At 43.2% G+C, this 20,195-nt stretch overlaps 1 protein-coding gene across 2 annotated transcripts in view; it reads left to right on the plus strand.

Moving 5' to 3' along the window:
* The first annotated feature begins 4,916 nt into the window (after positions 1 to 4,916).
* Positions 4,917 to 20,195, plus strand: part of ANKH (ANKH inorganic pyrophosphate transport regulator) — a 139,166-nt gene continuing 123,887 nt past the window's right edge. Inside the window, exon 1 of one of the 2 annotated variants that reach the window (XM_014838970.3) lies at positions 4,917 to 5,474. In XM_014838970.3, the coding sequence (XP_014694456.1) occupies positions 5,379 to 5,474 (96 nt within the window). In that variant the 5' untranslated portion in view covers positions 4,917 to 5,378. Of the gene's footprint in view, positions 5,475 to 20,053; positions 20,182 to 20,195 lie in introns of those variants that run through there. The other variant, XM_070519848.1, reaches the window with a different exon arrangement.

The following is a 20,195-nucleotide window of genomic DNA, read 5'->3' on the forward strand; positions in this document are numbered from 1 at the left end:
GGAGGTGAGAAGTAGGGGTGAAAGGAGACATAAAACTGTTTTAAATAGTTCCCAACCTCAGGAAATTTAATATTTTGTGGTAGACAGACTTATATACTAGAAATAGAGACTAATACAGTGCTGACTCTGATTGCCAAAATACAAAATGGAAGAGAAAATACCAAAGTGAGCCAGAATTACACTGGAAATCTTTGTGAAAGACATGATATTTTAAAAGAGCTTTTAAAAAAAGAGATCTTAAATAGGTAGCAATAACAAAAATTTAAGCTTTATTAAATATTTTTAATTACAGGCATTTTATGTTATTCTGGTCATTTAAGTAAAGCAAGCAAAAGCAGAAGTTGAAGAAACGGAAAAAGGGGAATGAAAAGTAGCTACATTTTAATCTCAGTTACATCTCTCATTCCATTTGATTCATTAAGAATTGCCAGACCTGAGGTTTGTGGAGCCAGGATGAATGACATGTGTTCCCTGTAGTGAGCCAAACTTAAGTCAGTAAATCATCAAATGCTCACCTAGATAAAGGACATTACTTCCAGAATCCTGAAAGCCAGTGGCATGAGCAAAATCCATCCCAAAACTTACTTTTGTTTCTTAGGTCACTTTCCAGATGTAAGAGTGAGTTAATAGTTTCTAATACACAAGACCAGCGGGTTACATAACTGACCTGGCAAGAGGCTCCCCGAATGTTTTATTCTCTAGAAATTATAGAGAAATCCAAATTTATAATAACATGAAAGGCATATATCTGTGCTCTGATTAAAGCTGCCTCAAATCCTTTTCTCAGAATAAAAGAGGAATACATGAAAAACTATGCATAATGTTTACATGTCTGCTGTGTATAATTGTTTTCTTTTGATCTAATTTTATGTTTTCAACATGTAAAAAAATACGAATGTTTCCAAAGACAAAATTAGATAACAAGGGACATTCAGAATAAGTCCTTCTTCCATCCCTGTTCCACCATGTTCTCTTTCTTGCCCCAGATAAATATATAATTGTTTCCATTTATATGTCCAGTGTATCTTTTCAGAAATATAAGCAAAATACACACATGCACACAGAACCATATTCATATTTCTCTCCCTTTTCACCCCCAAAGAGCTCATACCATTTAGTGGTTTTACACCTTGATTTTTTCATTTACTAAAATTTTCAGCAGATCATTCCATATCAGTATGCAGAGATCTTACCCCTTCCTCTTTACAGCAAAACATTTTGAAGCATCTGTGTGGTCCCTTTAAAAATATTATTAGAGGGGCTGGCCCAGTGGTGCAGCGGTTAAGTGTGCACATTCTGCTTCGTCGGCCAGGGGTTTGCCGGTTCGGACATGGCACCACTTGGCAGGCATCTCACATATAAAATAGAGGAAGATGGGCACGGATGTTAGCTCAGGGCTAGCATTCCTCAGCAAAAAGAGGAGGATTGGCAGCAGATGCTAGTCCAGGGCTGATCTTCCTCAAAAAAAAAAAAAGAAAGCCTGTAATGTAAAAAAAAAAAAGCCTATTTGTTAAATAAGTTGTTATACTAAATACACGACATAGGATAATTACGTGTGACCAATGTAGATAAGTCCATAAAGTCAATCTTACACAAACCCATACGGCATCTACTTCCAGACCATGTCTATTGCTGCAATTCCAATCTGACACCACTGGGCTCCTCAAGTCAAAGACATCTGAGTTACAGAGTTCTAGAACTAGATGATCATAAACGTGATCTTTTATTCTGTCCTTTGCAGCAGACGTTCCTTGGGGGTAAATTGGACATATTCGTTTAAGATCAATTCCAGTAAAAAAGTAAATCGGACTGTACGTAACTTTTAGTTTCTCTTTTTGTGCTAGCTTCTTCAAAAATTGGAGTTAACAACTTTAAGCATCAAATTAGTATATTGCTGGTCATTTATGAAATTGTTTGGGGAAGAATAACTTTATTCTCTGAAATCGATGCTAACTTGCACTTCTAATGAAGTTTTGTAAATATTTTTTACTTATTTTTAAGATTGGCACCTGAGCTAACTCCTGTTGCCAATATTTTTTCTTCTTCTTCTTCTTCTTCTCCCCAGTGCCCCCCAATACATACTTGAATATTCTAGTTGTGAGTGCATCTGGTTGTGCTATGTGGAACACCACCCCAGCACGCACGGCTTGATGATTGGTGCCGGGTCCGTGCCCAGGATTCGAACCAGCGAAACCCTGAGCCACTGAAGCTGAGCACGTGAACTTAACCACTCAGCCAAGGGGCTGGCCCCTGTAAATATTTTTTAAAAGACTTTCTTTTGATAAACTTATATATGCACATTGTGTTGAATACAGAAAAGTATGAAAGGAAAGTAATAACACTAAGCAAGGAGAACTAACCACTGTTAATAGTTGAGCTTATTTTCTTCTAGCATGTTTTCCTAGATGTGCATATTTTTTTCTTACACTGTTGTGTGTAGAGTCTGTAAATCTTGTAATGATCTTTGGCCAAAAGCAATCAAATCTATAAAGACTTTGTAAATTGAAGATAAACCTGTACCTTCTAAAAGAACATTCTCTGAATCTAACTTAAATGACTTTATGATCTCTCTTGGGTTCTGGGTAATTTAGAAAACTTCCTAGTCATTATCGTCACTTATATTCTGGAGTCATCTTTTCAACAATCACTAAGTTAAAAAGAGGAAGAGAGAGAGAGGCCAAAAACTCCCTTTGAAATCTGTTATCTGATTTTGACTCTTTGACAGAAATAAATAATTAAATGTCCCATTTGCTTCCACATGGCTATTATGTGATGGAAATCCAGAGGCCTTTCAAATCTAAAAAGTGCTCTTTGCCATAATCAAAGATAACTCTATTAAATCACTCATTAAAAAAATACACTTTTAGAATACTCAAACGAGGACGATGACCTTGCATTGATTCACTAGCACTTTCTCACCATGCCTCCTTAAGATGGAAGGTGTGCAGTTGCATCCGTCAGCAGCAGTCAAGTGGCCCGTCCTTGTCCTGGGACCAACCAAAGCACACTGGACTTGACGAGGATCGATTGAGGACCTCATCAACCCCACACTCCAGACAAAGGTCAGTGTAATTAGATTGCTTTAAGTAAAATGAGCCGCCACAGAAACCTAGCCTAACAGAATGGATAAACCTTAAGATGATATTTGCTTAAGAACAGAACTCCTTCCCAGAGAATTCCTTTAAATAACAAACTCTCAGTATATTTAAAGTCAGATTTGACTATCTTAAAACACACCTTTCAGGAACTTCTATTGAGGAGATCCTGTACACAAGAACTTCCTGTTTTGCTTGGAAGTCCTTTAAATAATATTTGACACATTTAACACAATAAATAATTACCAAAATTTCATTTTAATTATAGGGGATTTAATTTGAGGTTACATGAGAGCTACAAGGTAAATTAGCTTCCTAATTCTCAAGGCCTTGTTCAGACTGGGTAGAATTTTAAAAGATCTCTTTAAAGGCATAAAACATGGAAAACATTTAATACTTTTGAAGAGTTTCAAATAATTATAATAATAATAAATAAAAATTCAAATAACTGAAATCCTTGAACGGGGACGTTGAGGTCTCAAGCTTACTATAAACACAAGCTTTACAAAGCTAAATGCGAGGTAAGACGCTCATTCTTAGGTGCAAAATTACTTTAGTACTTTTAATGATAAATTACTTTAATTCATCATGCTAAATAAACTTTAAAAGATGAATGTTGGCGGGGGGGGTGCAAAATAATATAAGCAGGATAGGCTACATAATTTGCCGGGCCCCTGTAAAAAGTAAGAATTTCAAGAGAGCAACAGCAGAGCGTTAAGCAAAAGACAGGTCCTTCTGCGCACAAGGTCCAGATCCCCCCATGCACCCGCTGCGTCCATGGGGCGCTTTTCCTTCACCCGGGCCTCAACCCTTCCGTCCCAGTGCGCTGCGCGCAGAGATGGATATTAGCTTTGCTGTCATACTGTGAAGTTTTAAGTAAAACTCTCCGCACAGCTATTATTTATCCTGCAATCACTGGGCAGAGTATTATAAAACAGATTTTTCTTTCTTTCCCCTTGTTTATCTAAAAGAGACAGACTTTTCGAGGTTTTGTTTGGTTTGTTTTTTGTTTTTACAACAGTGGTGCCCTGAGGAGAATCTCGGCTCACTGTTAGCCAACTGTGCTGGAGGCAGACGCGAGCGCCCCAACGGGCGGCCGGCCCCGCCGGGGCGCCTGCAGCGACCGGTCCCTGCGGCCCTCTGCGCATTCTCCCTCGGGCACGCGGGTCACCATCGCCTCTGGTCACCCTGAGAGAGATGCTCCCTCCGCGGCGACCTGTTCTCGGTCTCTCGCGCCCGCCTGGAGCGGTACCTCCATCTCTCCCGAGCCCCGAGTTCCCTAGGTGGGCCCGAAGCAGGCTCCCCAGCCCCAGCCAGGAACTGTCTCCTCCGCCCGCCTCGACGCGGCGACTCCGGCGGGGTGGGGCAAGGGGCATCCCAAACCGCTCCCTCTCGGCCCCTGCGCGCCCCGATGCCTCCTGCGCGTCCGCCCTCACTTCGCCTGCCTGGCGGCCCGTCTTCCCCACGCCCCGGCCCTTCCCGGGACCGCGCGGGGACCCCGGGCCCGGCCGCAGAGCTCGAGCGGCCCCGGGGCCTCCCGATGGCTCGCAGCGCCTGCCCCTCGGGCTCCCCGCACCGCGCGCCTCCCCCGGCCCCGCTTCCCCCGCAGGCTCGCGCCGCCGCCCCTCGGCCGGCCGGGAACCGCGGCGAGTCCCACCCCGCGCGCCCCCGGCCGCGGCCGAGCGGCGGCAGCCCGGCGGCCTGTGCGTGCGCAGCGCCCCCCGCGGCCGCGCCGAGCGCAGGCGGCGGGGAGGGAAGGAGGGCGCCGCCCGCCGGCCCGGCCCGGCCCGGCCCGGCCCCCTCCCCAACCCGCCTCCCGCCCGCCCCCGGGGCCCGGCGGTGCCCGCGCCTCCGCGCCTCCGCGCCCGCCCCTGTTTCCTCCGCACGGCGGCGGCGGCGGCGGCGGCGGCGGCGGCGCCTCGTGCGCGCGGTTATTTATTTATTTCCGGGCTCCAGAGCGCTTATAATGGAGCCGCTGTCAGCAGAACCTTCTGCTGCCGCCGCCGCCGCTGTCCCTCCTCTTTTTTTTCCCGGCAGATCTTTGTTGTGTGGGAGGGCAGCAGGGATGGACTTGAGCTTGCGGATCTCCTGCTAGAGCAGCCGCGCTTGGAGAGGGCGCCGCAGCCGCGAGGAGGAGCCGCCGCCGCCGCCGCCGCCGCCCGAGGCCCCGCCGGACCCGGCCTCCGTCCGCCCGCGCCCCCGCTCGGCCCGCTCGGCCCGCGCCTCCCGGCAGAGTGCCCTCGCGGCGGCAGATGTGTGTGGGGTCAGCCCACGGCGGGGACTATGGTGAAATTCCCGGCGCTCACCCACTACTGGCCCCTGATCCGGTTCCTGGTGCCTCTGGGCATCACCAACATAGCCATCGACTTCGGGGAGCAGGTAAGCCCCGGCCGTACCCCACGCCCGGCCCGGGCAGCGCCGCCCCGCGCCCCAAACCCCGCGCCCTGCGCCCCGGTCACTCTGCCTCGGCCTTAGACGCCCAGTCGCCAGGGGATGGGGGCCGAGGGGAGTCACCTGCTCCGAGTCCCTTTTTATCCTGGAACATTTGGTTGGGTTTGCAGCTTGTCAAGGATGACTTTTCCAGCTCTTCGTTTCCCCCCTCCCCCCCAGTTATTCAGCAGACTTTTCCAGCTCTCTCTGAAAACGTTAAAAGACAGGAGGGTTTGAGCTTCACCTATAGAAGGGTTTTTAGTGCACAGCAGGAGTATTATGTAATTTATTATTATGTAAACCTCAGGTCGGTAAGTAAAGTGTAGTTTCTAATAAGTCAAGTGCTGGTGTTATTTATCCGGAGTTGGTGGTGATGGTGATGGTGATGATGGGGGAGATTTTGTATTAGAATGTGTCCAAGTTGATTTCCCAGGTACTTCTAATTTTTTTTTTTTTTTTTTAGCCCAGGTATGCATTAGGGGTGTCCAGATAGGTCCTGAGAAGCCGACCCATTGGCATCTCTAGTTTGGGATTTCTTTTCTCTTGCATCACGAAAGAAGGGGAGCACATTTTTGTTTGTTGCCTTCTCGTCCGTATTTCTTTTTCATGTTTTTCCCCATTTCTCTCCATGTGGCGTCATTGCAAATCTAGCGCTGCAGACTCGCCAGCAGCGGAGCATTGGTGCTCTGCACTTTCCCTCTGGGGACCGTTTTCGCAGGGCCTCCAGAGGGATGCAGTTGCATTTTAAGGCCGGGAAGAGGATGGGGGGGGGGGGGGGGGGTGGTGGTGGTGGTGGTATCTCGCCACCTTGATGGACAGATGTGGGAACTGGCCGGGGTTCGTGGTCAGCAACGCTCCTAGTTTGTAGTACTTTCTTTTCCTTTAAGTGAAGAGACTTCAAAGGATGTTTATATAGAAAATCCACCCATTTTGATGCACTTACAGAATTTAAAAAACCAAACAGTTTTTCAGAAGGGGGTTTGTTTGACTCCCTTTGATGAATATCTGCCTGGATTTTTTTCTCTGTGCTCGAACTTTTGATTGATTGCAACTCTATAAACTCCCTAATACTTAGCCCACGTTGTAAGCTACTTTTTACTTTGAATCTTACTGCTGCTAAGTATTCACAATGTAGCATAGTCTCTGGAGACCTTTGTCTAGCTAGTAAGCCAACTAGTTTTCTTTGAGGAAATATTTTATCTTTTCTGTTGCCACTTTGCCCTGCCACTATCTCACCAGGGCCCTCCAGGGTTTGGCTGCTGCTCCCCCTCTTTCCCGCCCACCTTCCCTTCTTGCATAATTAACTTGTGACTTTGGGCATTTCCTATCATCGGTGGAAAGGTTTTTAGACCTGAATTGACTATATTGTACATTTTAGATGAGTCAAGCTCTGTGTGGTCACCTGAACCTTTCTCTATTTTAAGGCTTATCTTCTTGGAGCTGCCCCAGAGGTTGTCAGAAAGCCTGGGCTGCTCTCCTGATCACTTCTGTCTGAACTGTAGTGTGTGTGTAAATTAAATAGGGACAACTGGAGGAAATAAGAGTATTCTTTGTCTTAATTAAATGGCCTGAAGCATACCACAGTATTGGCTCACGTTTGCCTTGATTTAATACAAGGCTGATAGAACTAAGGATTTGATTTTAGTGTAAGGGAAAGGATCTCCTGAGGTTACAAAAGGGAGGCTAGACATAAGAGCTATACAGATGGTTTATCCTAGTGGGGCTAATAATTCAAACTCATCCTTAAGACGTCGCTAACCTCGTTATTACAGCTGACATAAGCAAAGTACTAGAAGAGTTGTCTTTTGCACAGAAGCAAGTTTTATCAACAAGTGTTGTTTGAGGTTCTTATCCTTTAAACACCAGTGTATTTATGAGGTTAGAGGCTGCCTGATGGTGGAGATATTTTATCGGAGTTAAGGGTGGAGAGATGGGGGCAAGAAGTCGACAGGTCTTCAAAACCTTGCTTTGCCTTCTGGTATCAGATGATAATTGTTTTGCAGAATGGTTCAGGGTGAGAAGAAAGGATCTTGCTTTTTCTTAGTATTAAACTGGAGGGGAAGATTGACAGTGTGAGGCACCTGGTCATACGTGGGTAATGAATAGAAGAGCGTTTTACCCAACTGCTTTGAAGCACAATAAAGAGGAGGAGCGATGAACCTATTTGCAGACGTAGGTCTACATTAGACTTCTGAAAATATGCAGCTCTTGGCGTGAATGTTTATCAAGTTCTAGACAGTTGGACACGTGTAGGTCCCCACCATTCTTCTTTCAGAGTGGGCGGGTGTGTGACACCTTGCAGTGAGTGCACAATGATTCATATTTCAGTAATTGACTGATCCTAAAGTGGGGAGATGGCATGGGAGGACAAGATCAAAACAGCCCTGGTTCACATGCTTTCGAGATGATCAAGAAATGCAAAATTAAAAAATAAAATATCTCATCAGCTTTTACGTCTCTGGCTTGTCAAGAACAAAAGGATAGTAAAATCATTTTCAATGTTTCTGAGATGAGTTTTTTTATGATTATAAACATCACACTTTGTGGTTTCTGTAGAAAATGTGGAGAGAACTTTTAAAATGGAAATCCAGCTATAGACAAGATTCCACTGAAATCTGAATAAGCAGCACACGTGTGACTGTGCGGAGGAATTAGACATTATCTCAGAGCTATTAGTGCGTGGGGCCGGGGGCAGGGGCTGTGAAGAAGCCTGTGACAGTCCATCCCGAGCCTCCCGATATTCTCCGTGAACACTATCTGTTGTATATCGATTTTCCTGTAATTTTATAGTTCAGTCAGGGAGGAAACCCAAATAGTGTGGAGTATTTGTTCTAATAAGACTAGCAAAAACCTATTATCACATTTTTCAATTTTGGTGGTGGCAGTAATTTGAGGGGGCAGGAGGGTTGAATTCTACACTGAAAACAAAAAAGCGTATGGAATAGAATGACCTGCTTTTTAATGTTAGATATAGGCGCTACAGAAAAGAATAAGAATACATCCATTATCACAGACACTAAAAGAATATTTAAAGAACCCTGTAGATGTGATATCTTTATGATAATTGCAGTATATGTGGAATTATTATTATTTTATCTGTATTTTTACAGACTGAGAATCAAGTGTTAATTGCTTCCAGTCGTTGAGGACTTAGTATGAGCTTCTAACATCTCAGCACATGTTATGTGAGAGGAAAGAGTGAGGGACCTAGGCACCTTACCCGAGATCACACAGGCAGTACAGAGCAGAGAGGGCTTCAAGCCTAGATCCACCTGGCCCTTAGCCCTTCTGCTCTCTGCCTCGTGCGGTCAAGCTCACGCACTGAGATCTGCCCGGGAGTTCTTAGAAATTTAGGAATAAGTTCTGGCTTTTCTGATTCCCAGCCTAGTTTCCAATTTAATCTTAGCTGTCATATTTTGAAGTCTGAAGACTCAACAGATGTAGGACAGTCATTACGAGGGCTCCCAGGAAAGGGAGATGGTGACCAAGAAGTTCATGTACAAAGAGCTGAATTTTCCAGCTAATTAATTAAATCAACATCGTATCTTATTTTGACAAGGTTGGTGTAGCCTTTGGTCAAGAGGAGGAAAAACGATAAGAAATAACTGATACTTCACGATAAAATTATTTGGAAATCACTTTTCTCATTAGAGCAATACAGATTGCTAAGGAAAGAAGGAAGATGCTAAGATTGATTTTGAACAATGTATTTCTTTAAAAATGCCCATTTGATCTCCCCGTGTTCAAAGGATTGTTATTTCTGTTTAAAACTAAACTTGGTGCAAAGTCCCTGAATTCCTTAAAAGCCAAGTTCACCAAATTATGTAAAATAAATCAGTGAACTTTTTTTTAAGGTACTTAGTAACACTTAAAATGTTAAGGATGACTATGCTTTGCAAAGACTTTGAAAGAGAAAAGAAAGTTGAAATTGATCTCTCTTAAGAAGAAGTGCATTCTGTCTAGTGCCAGGTAACCCACACTTTCACACTCAAATGATAGCTTTAGGTATTTCACATTCCCCTGAAGGATCCACTGAATTTAGTTGACTCCAATATGATAATTCAAAGACCCAAGGTGTTTGTGAATGAGGAGTTTTGCATATAGATTGTTAGAATTACTGGAGTAACTAAGATGCGTAATAAGAATGTAAAAATGTTTCCCCAGCCCCTCTTTCTAATTTAGGAAAGCCCTTTCTGACATAAGAAACTTGGAGTTAGGCTTCCATAGTATAAGAGGGTCTCAAATTATTAATATCACAAAATGGAAAAAAAAAGAAGCCCAGGAAAAATAGCTTAATAAATGTTCTGTCTGCTAAGTAGAGAAATGCACCCCCTACCCCACCAAAAAAGGTCCTTGTTAGACTAGGAGGTACAGGAATGAAAAAGGGTGAAGGGGTGAATGTAGTGTATGTTGCAGGTCACTGTTGGGAAGGACTCTTCATCAAGGTCACTAGGTGATGGAAGACACCTCCCCAGGCAGAGCCTGTCTTTTAAGTAATAATAAAAATGTCCATTGTGTCTTCCACTTTCCAAAGTACTTAAAAACAGAAATGTAAATCCCAAGCTAGGTTTCTAACTAACTGTAGAGGGAGACTTTTCTCTCCCTCCAATGTATTTTATATTAATGGAACAAATTTCAAAATAACATTTATTTTTTCTAATTATAAAAGTAATATATGCTGTTTAAAGTTTGATTAAGTATTAAAATGAAAGAAAAAAGTAAAAATGCCTCTAATTCCACTCTGAAGATAAAACTTCTTTAATATTTTGTGTAACTCCTGCCAACTTTTTAAAAACATATTGAGAAGATATATATACACATACGTGTGTGTGTGTGTTTCACTGAGCACAGAGGCATTTTTCCCATATCACTTAAAAGTATTTAAGTTTGATTTTAAATAGCAGCATAATATTTGCTTATATGAGCATGCTGCAGTGCCCTTTGCTGTATATTCTCCTATTGTTTAAATGCTGAGGTTTTTTGTTTGTTTTTTGCAATTTAAACTTTCAGTGAGCATCTTTGTATAATAAGTTAGATGATGTTTTCTCTGAGTGCCTTGGGCTTTGTGCCTGGCATAATTTGGTGCCTATTTCAGTTTCTCATTCATACATAGAAAATGAGGTCACTGTTTTCTGGCAGTCCATATTTAGTCAAGGACACTGTGACCTCCTTAGTCCAGTTGATACCACCTCTCCACCGTGTTTCCAGTTCTCTTTAGAAGTACATCTCCATTTAAAGCACCTCTCTTTCAGTGCACTTAGGTAAGCAGTTTATTTCTAAAGCCACGAAGGTGTAATCCCACACTTGGTTTCTTTGCTCGTTTATTTATTGAGGTGGTTTGATGACCAGCCTAACTACTACTTGGTCAGAATACTTCTTTCCAAGCATCATATCCTTCAAAAGATAATCACATACTTCATACATCAAGACAATGTCTAAATCTCTTTCTGGTCATACATCACATTCTCTAAAGGCAGTTTTTAAAGTATACCGAGTAATATCGTTTATGGTACCGTCTCCCTTTTTAGACATGACAAGCCCAGTTTTGTATTAGTGGTCAGGCATCTGGTTTCCATGTCTTTTTGCTCTCCCTTGTCTGATTTGGGGCAGTGGCGCAGGTTGTTAGCATGGGAGGACAAAAGATCATGGATGGAAAATCATTCTTTTAATGTCCTAGGTGAGTTGGAATAAATATGTTAAACTCATACCAAAGTGACTTATGTGATGTCTACATTTAAAAAATCAATCTTGTATTTTTTAATACCTGTGACTCTATTAGTCACTGTGGAGATGCAATAGAAATACAGAAAACCTTCTTTTATGCAGCATTATCTAGATACAAGCTACCTATGTGAGTGCATTTTCTTCATGACTGAAGCTTATCCTTTACAATGCAAATCATTGGTTTTCTTTCTTTTTTTAGTCTGAGAATTATTGTTGCTGGAAATCTACATTGTACATTTCTCTACCTTATTAAATATAGTATGCAAAACATAATGTCACATTTTTTGGTGGCTTGTGAACGTTGTGCTGGGCAATCAGAAATACCTACTGACTGATGATATTCAAAATAGTTAACAAGGAGTTTGGCACAGACCAATAAAATAACAATAATAGGGGCTGTCCTGGTGGCGCAGCGGTTAAGTGCGCACATTCCTCTTCAGAGGCCCGAGGTTCGCCGGTTCGGATCCAGGGTGTGGACATGGCACCGCTTGGCACGCCATACTGTGGTAGGCGTCACACATATAAAGTGGAGGAAAATGGGCACGGGTGTTAGCTCAGGGCTAGTCTTCCTCGGAAAAAAGAGGAGGATTGGCAGCAGTTAGCTCAGGGCTAATCTTCCTCAAAAAACAAACAAAAATAATAAAAATAATAAAATAATAATTAATAAAAATAGCTAATACATGCTGAGTACTTGCTTTTTACTTTTCCACTTTGAATCTGCTCTGGGTCCTGGAAACTAAAATTTGGTAGAATTCCATGAAAAAATGAAGAATAAATCATTTTGGAGGTCTCCTTTGGGAAAAACCATACACACTCTGTAATACCTGCTTTCCTGCCTTGTTCTGATTTCGTTTCTGTTCCAGAGATTCTAGAGTCAATGTCAGGTAAGTGACCTTTGAACAAGGATGCTTTGCCATATTTGACACGGCCCCTGCTCTCAAATTGCTTGGATCCTGGTTAAGAAAACATGCATGAAACACTTTTGCAATCAGAGCTGCACAGAGCAAAATGTCTAATTGCACAGTGCTGTTTATGATAACACATGGTGAGGTGCTCAGTAATTGCGGTAGAGCAGTAAGTCTGTGGTCATGGTGATGAAACAGCAAATTCTTTAGACGTAGTTCTCATCTGGGGGTTGTAGCCCTGTCTCCATCTCTCTAAATGCTCAGAGTGGATAGCACCCACCTGCAAAAATGAAGTCAGAGTCACAAGATAGGTAAATTAGCAGACGTCATATCAAGCCATGCAAACCCAGGTTTTGTGGGGGTTTGGGGGGTTTTTTAGAATTTATTTATTTTTCTTTTTAAGGAAGATTAGCCCTGAGCTAACGTCTGCTGCCAATCCTCCTCTTTTTTTTTTTTTTTTCCTGAGGAAGATTGACCCTGAGCTAACATTCATGCCCGTCTTCCTCTGCTTTATATGTGGGACACCTGCCACAGCATGGTTTGCCAGGCAGTGCCATGTCCACACCCGGGATCTAAACCGGCGAACCCCGAGCCGCGGAAGTGGAGTGTGTGAACTTACCTGCTGTGCCACTGGGCTGGCCCCAAGGTTTTGGTTCTTTGTCTTTGCTATTCCATGGCTTTGGGATCATTCGGCTCCTATTCCAACAATCAGATACCACTCACGATGCTATAAGAATAGATGAGCTTACAGTTTCAAAGACAACGTCTAATAATCTCAGTACAATTAGAAGATCTTGTACATCACAACTTACTGGTTCTCCCATGTGGTTGCTTCTTCATGCTAAAAATGTTTCCAGAATCTATCCTAGGAAGGGGAATAACTTGGTTATTTGTCAAGGCAAAAATTATTTATTCCCCTAGGTAAAGAGTTGTCAAAATACAGCTGGTACATCTGGTTCAGGAAATGCCACAGGGTCACTAGGGATATATGGACCAGCTTCATTTCCAGTTGGGGGACTACATTTTGGTTTAAGTTAGCTCACAGGTCCTAGCTGGTTTTTAGACTTGTTAATGATATTTTGGTATCACAAGATTGGTGAGGCTTTCTGTGAGTCGGACACTTCTGGCACTGTTAGAGGATTGCCTTTCTGTACAGGTGGGTTTGTCAGTATGAATCGGCAGTCCTCTTACTAACGTGGGTCAGCATCAGGGTCCCCAGCCTCAGGGGTGGAGGCGGGGCTGTGTGTGTATGTGGTCCTTATCCTGGAGCATAAGGAGGTGAGAGGCATCCCGTTTACCAGCGTTCCTCCTGTGCCTCATCGGGGTCTGCAGTTCGTCCGTCGTCATCCCACCTGGATGGAGACTGCAGCTGGCAGTGGGGACCTCCGACTCCAGGCTGGGAGGAAATTAAAAATGAAAGTGGGAATTCCTGGATAAGACCCTCAAAGGTGACTTGAAAGGTGAGTCTCCTCAGAACATTTAGTTGAAATTAAATGGCTGAAAAGCAGGATGTCTACCAGCAGGTGAATGAGACTTTTTCGAGGGAGCGAAATGAGCCATGAACAGGAAGGGGCCAGTGTTGGCTTTGCGGCTGTAATCTTCACAGGGTGTAAGAAGTGAAGGTAGCTTAGTTTCTAGAAGACCCAAAGAGGACTGCCTTGCTTCAGTGGTCCTGTGAGAGCTGGTCGCTCTGGTTATTATCCTAACTAAATGATACTGAGTCCACATCAATAAGCCTTTGAGAGTTCCTGTTCAGTTTTTTAAAAGTGTCACATTAAGGCTAAGGAAGTATTTGAGTGCCAGACTGTCATTATCTAATTTGCCATTTTGGCTTAGGTGTGGTGTTTTGTTTTCAAAGCTGCTTTTAGTACGATAAGAAGTTTGTGTGCTCTTGAATGCTCCATAAACAGCCCAGAGATCTGTTGGCCACTGGGTTATGCATTTTAATAGAGGGGAATGGTAGTGTGGAGAATCTAAAATAGCAGATTACAAAAAAAATTGATGTCTGAGAGCTTTAAATGGTCTGGCAGGAAATTACCATGGCTGGGACGCCGAGGCCTCCCACGATGTGTGGCCTAAACTTGACATTTTATAAAGACAAACTGCGCAAAGGACGGTTAACAAATAACCACACTTAAGAAAGAGGTAACTTTCACCTCTTCATGATTCTAGCCAAGTCCAGCGCCGAAGCAGCTGGAAAGACACATTGCTGCCAGCTTGATCCGAAATCAGGGAATCGAAGGCAGCTTCACAGCGAATGTGGTTGCCTGGTGCTCTCGGAGACCTCATTTTTTCTTGGGTTGTGGTTCATAACCGCTCCCTTTCCAGATGCTGCATTGCAGCCCCTGGAGGCTGCAGTAAGGGTGTACCTCCTTTCTACTCCCACACAGAGGCGCACACCTTTCGGTGTTACCCCACCTGGGCCTCACACCTGTTGGGCTGTTTACCAACCCTGAGCAGGTTCCCCAGCTGACACTGTCGGTTGTTAGTCCACCATGTGTTTACCAGGCTTAGACAAACCAGTGTTCCCACAGCAAAGAGAAGGGAGCTTGGACTTCGTTCCAGGGACCGTGGAGACCCACCGGAGGGCCCTAAAGCAGTGGACTGAGCATCAGTAGTTGAGGTGCAGGACCACCCTCATTCCTCTAATATTCTTATTTCTCTAATATTCTTATTTACTCCAATTCCTTTTAGGCTTAACATGTCTTCTTTCAGAGGGGTGCTAGTGGGCCTGTTTTTAATTCCTTTTTAAAAATCAAGGTATAATTTACATACAGTGGAATGTACAGATCTTACACGTACAGCTCCCTGAGTTTGGACAAATGACAGATGCATACCTGTGTGTAACCCACCCACCCCAATCAAGATATGAAACATTTCCATCAGCCCAGAAGGTTCCCTGGTGCCCCTTCCAAGAGGTAACCACTATTCTGCTTGCTGTGGCAAGCCTTTTTAGTTGCTCATGCAAAATGACACACATGTATTGGGTCTCAGCTAACTGAGTTTGGGGCCATTCCTTGTTATGACAGTGCATAGCACTGTTATTCTTTCCTCTTGCAAAATATGACTCAACATGTGGATTTTAAGTGGGTGGAGGGTTTGGCTTTCTGTGTAAAATAACTTTTTCCCTTAGTTTGTACTATTTGGTGTTTTTAACTCTTCTAATGATATTCATCCTTCAATTATATGAACTGCTGATGATTTGGATGTTCAGACATGCTTAAAAATTAAAGTCTGCTTAAAACACTAACATCATAAAACAAAATGTGGTATATACATACCATGGATTATTATACAGCGTTAAAAAGCAATGAAATTATGTTGTATGGGACAGCATAGATGAACCTTGAAGACATTATGCTAAATGAAGTAAGTCAGACATAGAAGGGCAACTATTGTATGATTCCGCTTATATGAGGTACCTAGAATAGTCAAATTCATAGAGACAGAAGGTAGGATATTGGTTGCCAGGGTTTATGGAGAGGGAGAAATGGGAAATTGTTTAGTGGGTACAGAGTTTCAGTTTGGGGTGACAAAGGTCTGGAGATGGTGGTGACGGTTGCACAGCAATGTATAGGTACTTAATGCCACTGAACTATGTACCTTAAAAGGGTAAAAATGATAAATTTTATGTTATGTATATTTTACCAAATAAAATTTTTAATTAACGCATAAGCTACTGAGAAAGCCGGTGGCTTTTGGAGAGGATCTTTCTTTTTAAAAAATATTTATTAATTTTATTCTAGTTGTAAATGTTCATTGTAAAAAGAAGGAAAATCAAAGTATCAAGAAGAAAATAAGAATTGTATGCAAACCCACTACCTAGAGATTATGATGGTATTTTCTTTTAGTGCGTGTTCTCCTCACCTCTTTTCTGTGCATTTATTTTAAAACAAAATTGTAACCTCTTTCCATTTTATATCATCGGCAATTTCCTTGATTTTAAGTATTCATCTAAAACGTGACGATTACTGGGTTCTCAGCACTCTCTCACACCGATGTACCATAATTTATTGACTCCTCTGTAGTTAGGTGTTCAGGCTGTTTCTGTTTCGGTCTATTATTAATAAGGCTCTGAAACATTTTTGTACAGAAATCTTTGTACACATCTGATTATCTCTTTGGTTTAATACTAGAAATATTTTCGCACATGCACGCTTTTTCTGCTGTGTGCGCCTCCGCTTCTGTAGAGAGTTGTTCCAGTTTACCCTGCCCGCACTGTGTCGAGGTGCCTGTGTGCCTGGCCCCGGGGGCGTTCCCTCCCTCCATGCTGTTTCACTGTCCACTGACTTCTGCCACTGGGCTTCTGCATCTAGTTCTCTCAAAGCCACAGGGTACTGAACTCCTTCAAGTGATTTCTTTTATTAAAACCATTTTTTTTTTAATGCTGAGAGATCAGTTTTTCATAATGTAATACTTTAAAACTGCCAAGTGGTTAAAGTCCTTTGTGCTCCACTTCCGTGGCCTGGGTTCATGGGTTCAGATCCCAGGCGTGGACCTACTGTGCTCACCAGCTATGCTGTGGAGGTGTCCCACATGCAAAAAAAAAATGGAGGAAGATTAGCATAGATGTTAGCTCAGGGCAATCTTCCTCAGCAAAAAAAAACCCCAACCTGTTTCAAGACTTTCATTCTTTTCAATTAACACGTGTTTGGAACCAAATACATACCCCTTGTGGGGTTAGGCATAAGTGCAAGGAACAAAAGGATTGTATTGGTTTTTCTTGCATATATCTGGGAAGATACCTGTCCTTGCAGATTTCAAGGCAAAGTGCCCTTTTTCAATGAGTTTAATGATGCTCAAGAAGTTTTGCTTCCCACAACTTCCTGGGTGAACATGTGGAAGAGAAGAAAAAATGTACTGAGCCTCCTAGGTGCCAGGCCCTGCCCTAGGCACCGGGCATGCATGGTAAGGGGGAGAGGTCACCTTCCTCACTTTAAAGATGAATAGATTAAATAGCTGTGACATATCACTTGGCCTCTCAGTGGTGCCCCAGGATCCTCTCACTGAAGGCCTGCTTAGAGTCTCATAGGAGGATATTTGGTGTTGACTGTGTTCTAGGGAAATATAAAGCTAGTGATATTTAGGGGAACTGGAGGAGAAAATATTCTCTTTTCTACCATGCTGACCATACTTCTTCCATTCAACCTGGAGTCCACCTTGGAGAAAAAGGTACAAGAGCCGAGGGAGGGGGCAATGGTTCGAGCTCATTCAGAGGAGCACTGAGTTCCTGTGGATTCCGCTCTGCTCCCCAACTGCCTCTGCCACAGTGCTTTCTAGCAGGGCTGCAAGCTGACCACAGCATGGTTGAGAGAAAGAACACCCACTCCTGACAGTCAGGACCCCTGGATTCGACCTCCATCCCTGCACCCACTGCCCCTGTGACCTTGAGCAAAGAACTTGACCTCTCTGAGCTTCAGCTTTCCCAACTGTCAAATGGGGATAAAGGGTTTACGTACCTTCTTTTGGAGGTTATAAACCAAGCAGAGACTGGACACAAAAGTGCTTTGAAAAGTCTGAAGTGCTACACATAGGTAAGGGTACCTACACATAGGTATTGCTAAGACTTTGAGCCTGGTATGCTGGTGCTACACTTGTTTATTTTTTTGCATTTTTGACTAGCTGATTTTTCTTGCTTTGCATTGGTTCGATGACTGGCATCATGAGGAGGATTTCTTAAACTAGAGCCAGCTGGGTGAGGGGCAAGCCGAAGCGTGTTTAAGGGCAGATGCTGGAAAACACTTGGATTTCACAGCATTCTTAGCGATACTGTTGCTGCTTTTTGGGAGGACTTTGGAGAAAAGACATTTAAGGCTGGATTTCCTTGGTTGTGTGTTGTGTGTGTGTGTGTTTTCTTGAGTTACCAGGATTTAGGTGACATATGCTTTTTGAAATGATAGGTTAAATTTAATTTTCTTTTAATTATAGGCTGCTGTTTGACACAGGTTTGGGGGAGGGGTCCCCATATTCCATTGACTCCTTCTCTGGTCTAGACATACAAATGGGACCAAGCCTTTCTCAATTTTGTTGACAGTTCTGACAATGACACACCAGGGTGTTTTGAAACAAAGTATGGTGGCTGCTTAGTGAGCTGAAAGTTGTAACTCGCTTCCCTAGATACTTGAGATACTGTTTCTGAGTGTTTTCACTGTGAAATAATGGGGAATGTGGAATGTGGAGGGCAAGAGTGTCTTCATAAATGTGTTCATTCAACAAGTATTTCTTGGACATCTGCTGTGTCCCAGGTACAGTGCTAGTCACTAAGGATGGACTAGGAAAAGGACTGATGCTGCGGCTGTGCTGCGGTTGGTCTCGAAGGGCGAGGCAGGCACTTACCAAAGAAAGTGATGGGGCTGAGATAGAGGAAGAACAGGATGTTTACTGTGGGATCTTATAAGAAGCTTTAACCCATCCTAAGGGTCAGGGAAGCTTTCAGCTCAAGCTGGGGCCTGAGACCTAGAGAGAATCGTGTGTATCTGTTCTGGAAAGCAAGCGAGGTCCAGGTGAGTAATGGCAGGTGCTTAGTATGATTGGAGCAGGGAACACGACCAGGAAGGTACAGGAAGTGAAGAGGGCAGGGTGAGCAGAACCGCTGAGTCAGGGTAAGGAGTTTGGCCTTGACCCTGAGAGCAATGGGGAACTTTGAAGAGGTCTTAGCCGGGTGCGGTGTGCTCGGATTTGCATATTTGAAAGATAATTTTTGTTTCAGGGTGGCTAATGAATTAGAGGGAGGCGAGACCAGAGGCAGGAAAACCAGTTAAGAGGCTCTCTTGGTAGCCACCAGAGAGGTGGTGGTAGCAGTCTAGACTGGGGTTGGGGGCAGGGAGGGAGGGCTGAAAGAGGAAAACGAGCAGAATCATATGGATTGGCCATTGATGGGATGGGGTGAGAGGGGATGGGGTGGATGGTGATGCCGCCAAACCTTAAAGGAGCCGATTCGGAGTAAAGATAATGAGTTCCATTTGGGTCATGTTAATTTGTTAATAGACTTAATAAAATGTTTTAAATTGCTTGCCTGAGAGAGAATACAAATTATGCATAACATTGGGAGCTACAATAAATACTTAGTGTCTGAACAGAGCTCCCTCTCTCTCCTCTCCTGCCCTCCTTCTCCCTCCCTCTCTCCCTGCCTCTCCCTGCCTTCCTGGGGCAACTTCATTACATTCTCTGTAGACGCAAGCTTTTACATTTTTACCTAAATGCAAATGCTATGAATATTCATTTTCTTCCTTCAAAATGTAAAAATGCTTTCTTATAATAGTCAGTTCTCAGCCTTTTGCCTTAATGAAATAGTGAAATGGAAAATTCAAAAACATTTATAAGTATCTGGCGTTGGAATACATTAGGACTTTATCTGCATCATCATCACACTCTGCTAAGGATAATATTACATTTGGACCAGGTGCCTGGTGACAGCAGAGAGATGCCATCTGGAATTAAATTTGGTGAGCCTCTTTGGTTTGCTTTGTTTTTCTGTATATTGAATGTTTACTGTGTAAACAGTAGGGTAGGGAGCAGACTAACCTTAGAGGGGTTCCTTTTATGGTTTTATGTTTGTTTGGGGTTTGTTTGGGATTGTAATTCGTAAAATTCATTTAGAATACATTTTGCCATAGCAGTAGTATTATAAATTTTGGTTAGGTTTCCAGGCCAATCTATATAACCTCTAGTGACATTAAAATATTATATATTTGCAACAAGGAGTAGTAGAAAACCACGCTGTTAGAATAGTAGTAATTGGGGAAAATAGTAATATTAAAAATATTATTGGTCTTCATTAAGTACAGTTGGTTTAACAGTGTAAGGAAGGTGATGGCCATTGGGAGGAGATTGGAGCTGCAGGCCTTAGAGATTGGGTTAATTTTGAATCAAAATGTCTTCTTGCTGCATGTGATTCACCAGGTGTGATTACAGTAATTTGCAAACTCATAAATGGGAGAGTATGATGCACGTCCACGAAGATAACTTGACAAGATTCGGAGGAGAGGAGGATGCATGTGAAAAGGTCGTCCGGGTGGAATTATCAGGTGGGATTGGGGTG

The sequence above is a fragment of the Equus asinus genome, chromosome 10, assembly GCF_041296235.1.
Source record: "Equus asinus isolate D_3611 breed Donkey chromosome 10, EquAss-T2T_v2, whole genome shotgun sequence".
NCBI lineage: Eukaryota > Metazoa > Chordata > Mammalia > Perissodactyla > Equidae > Equus > Equus asinus.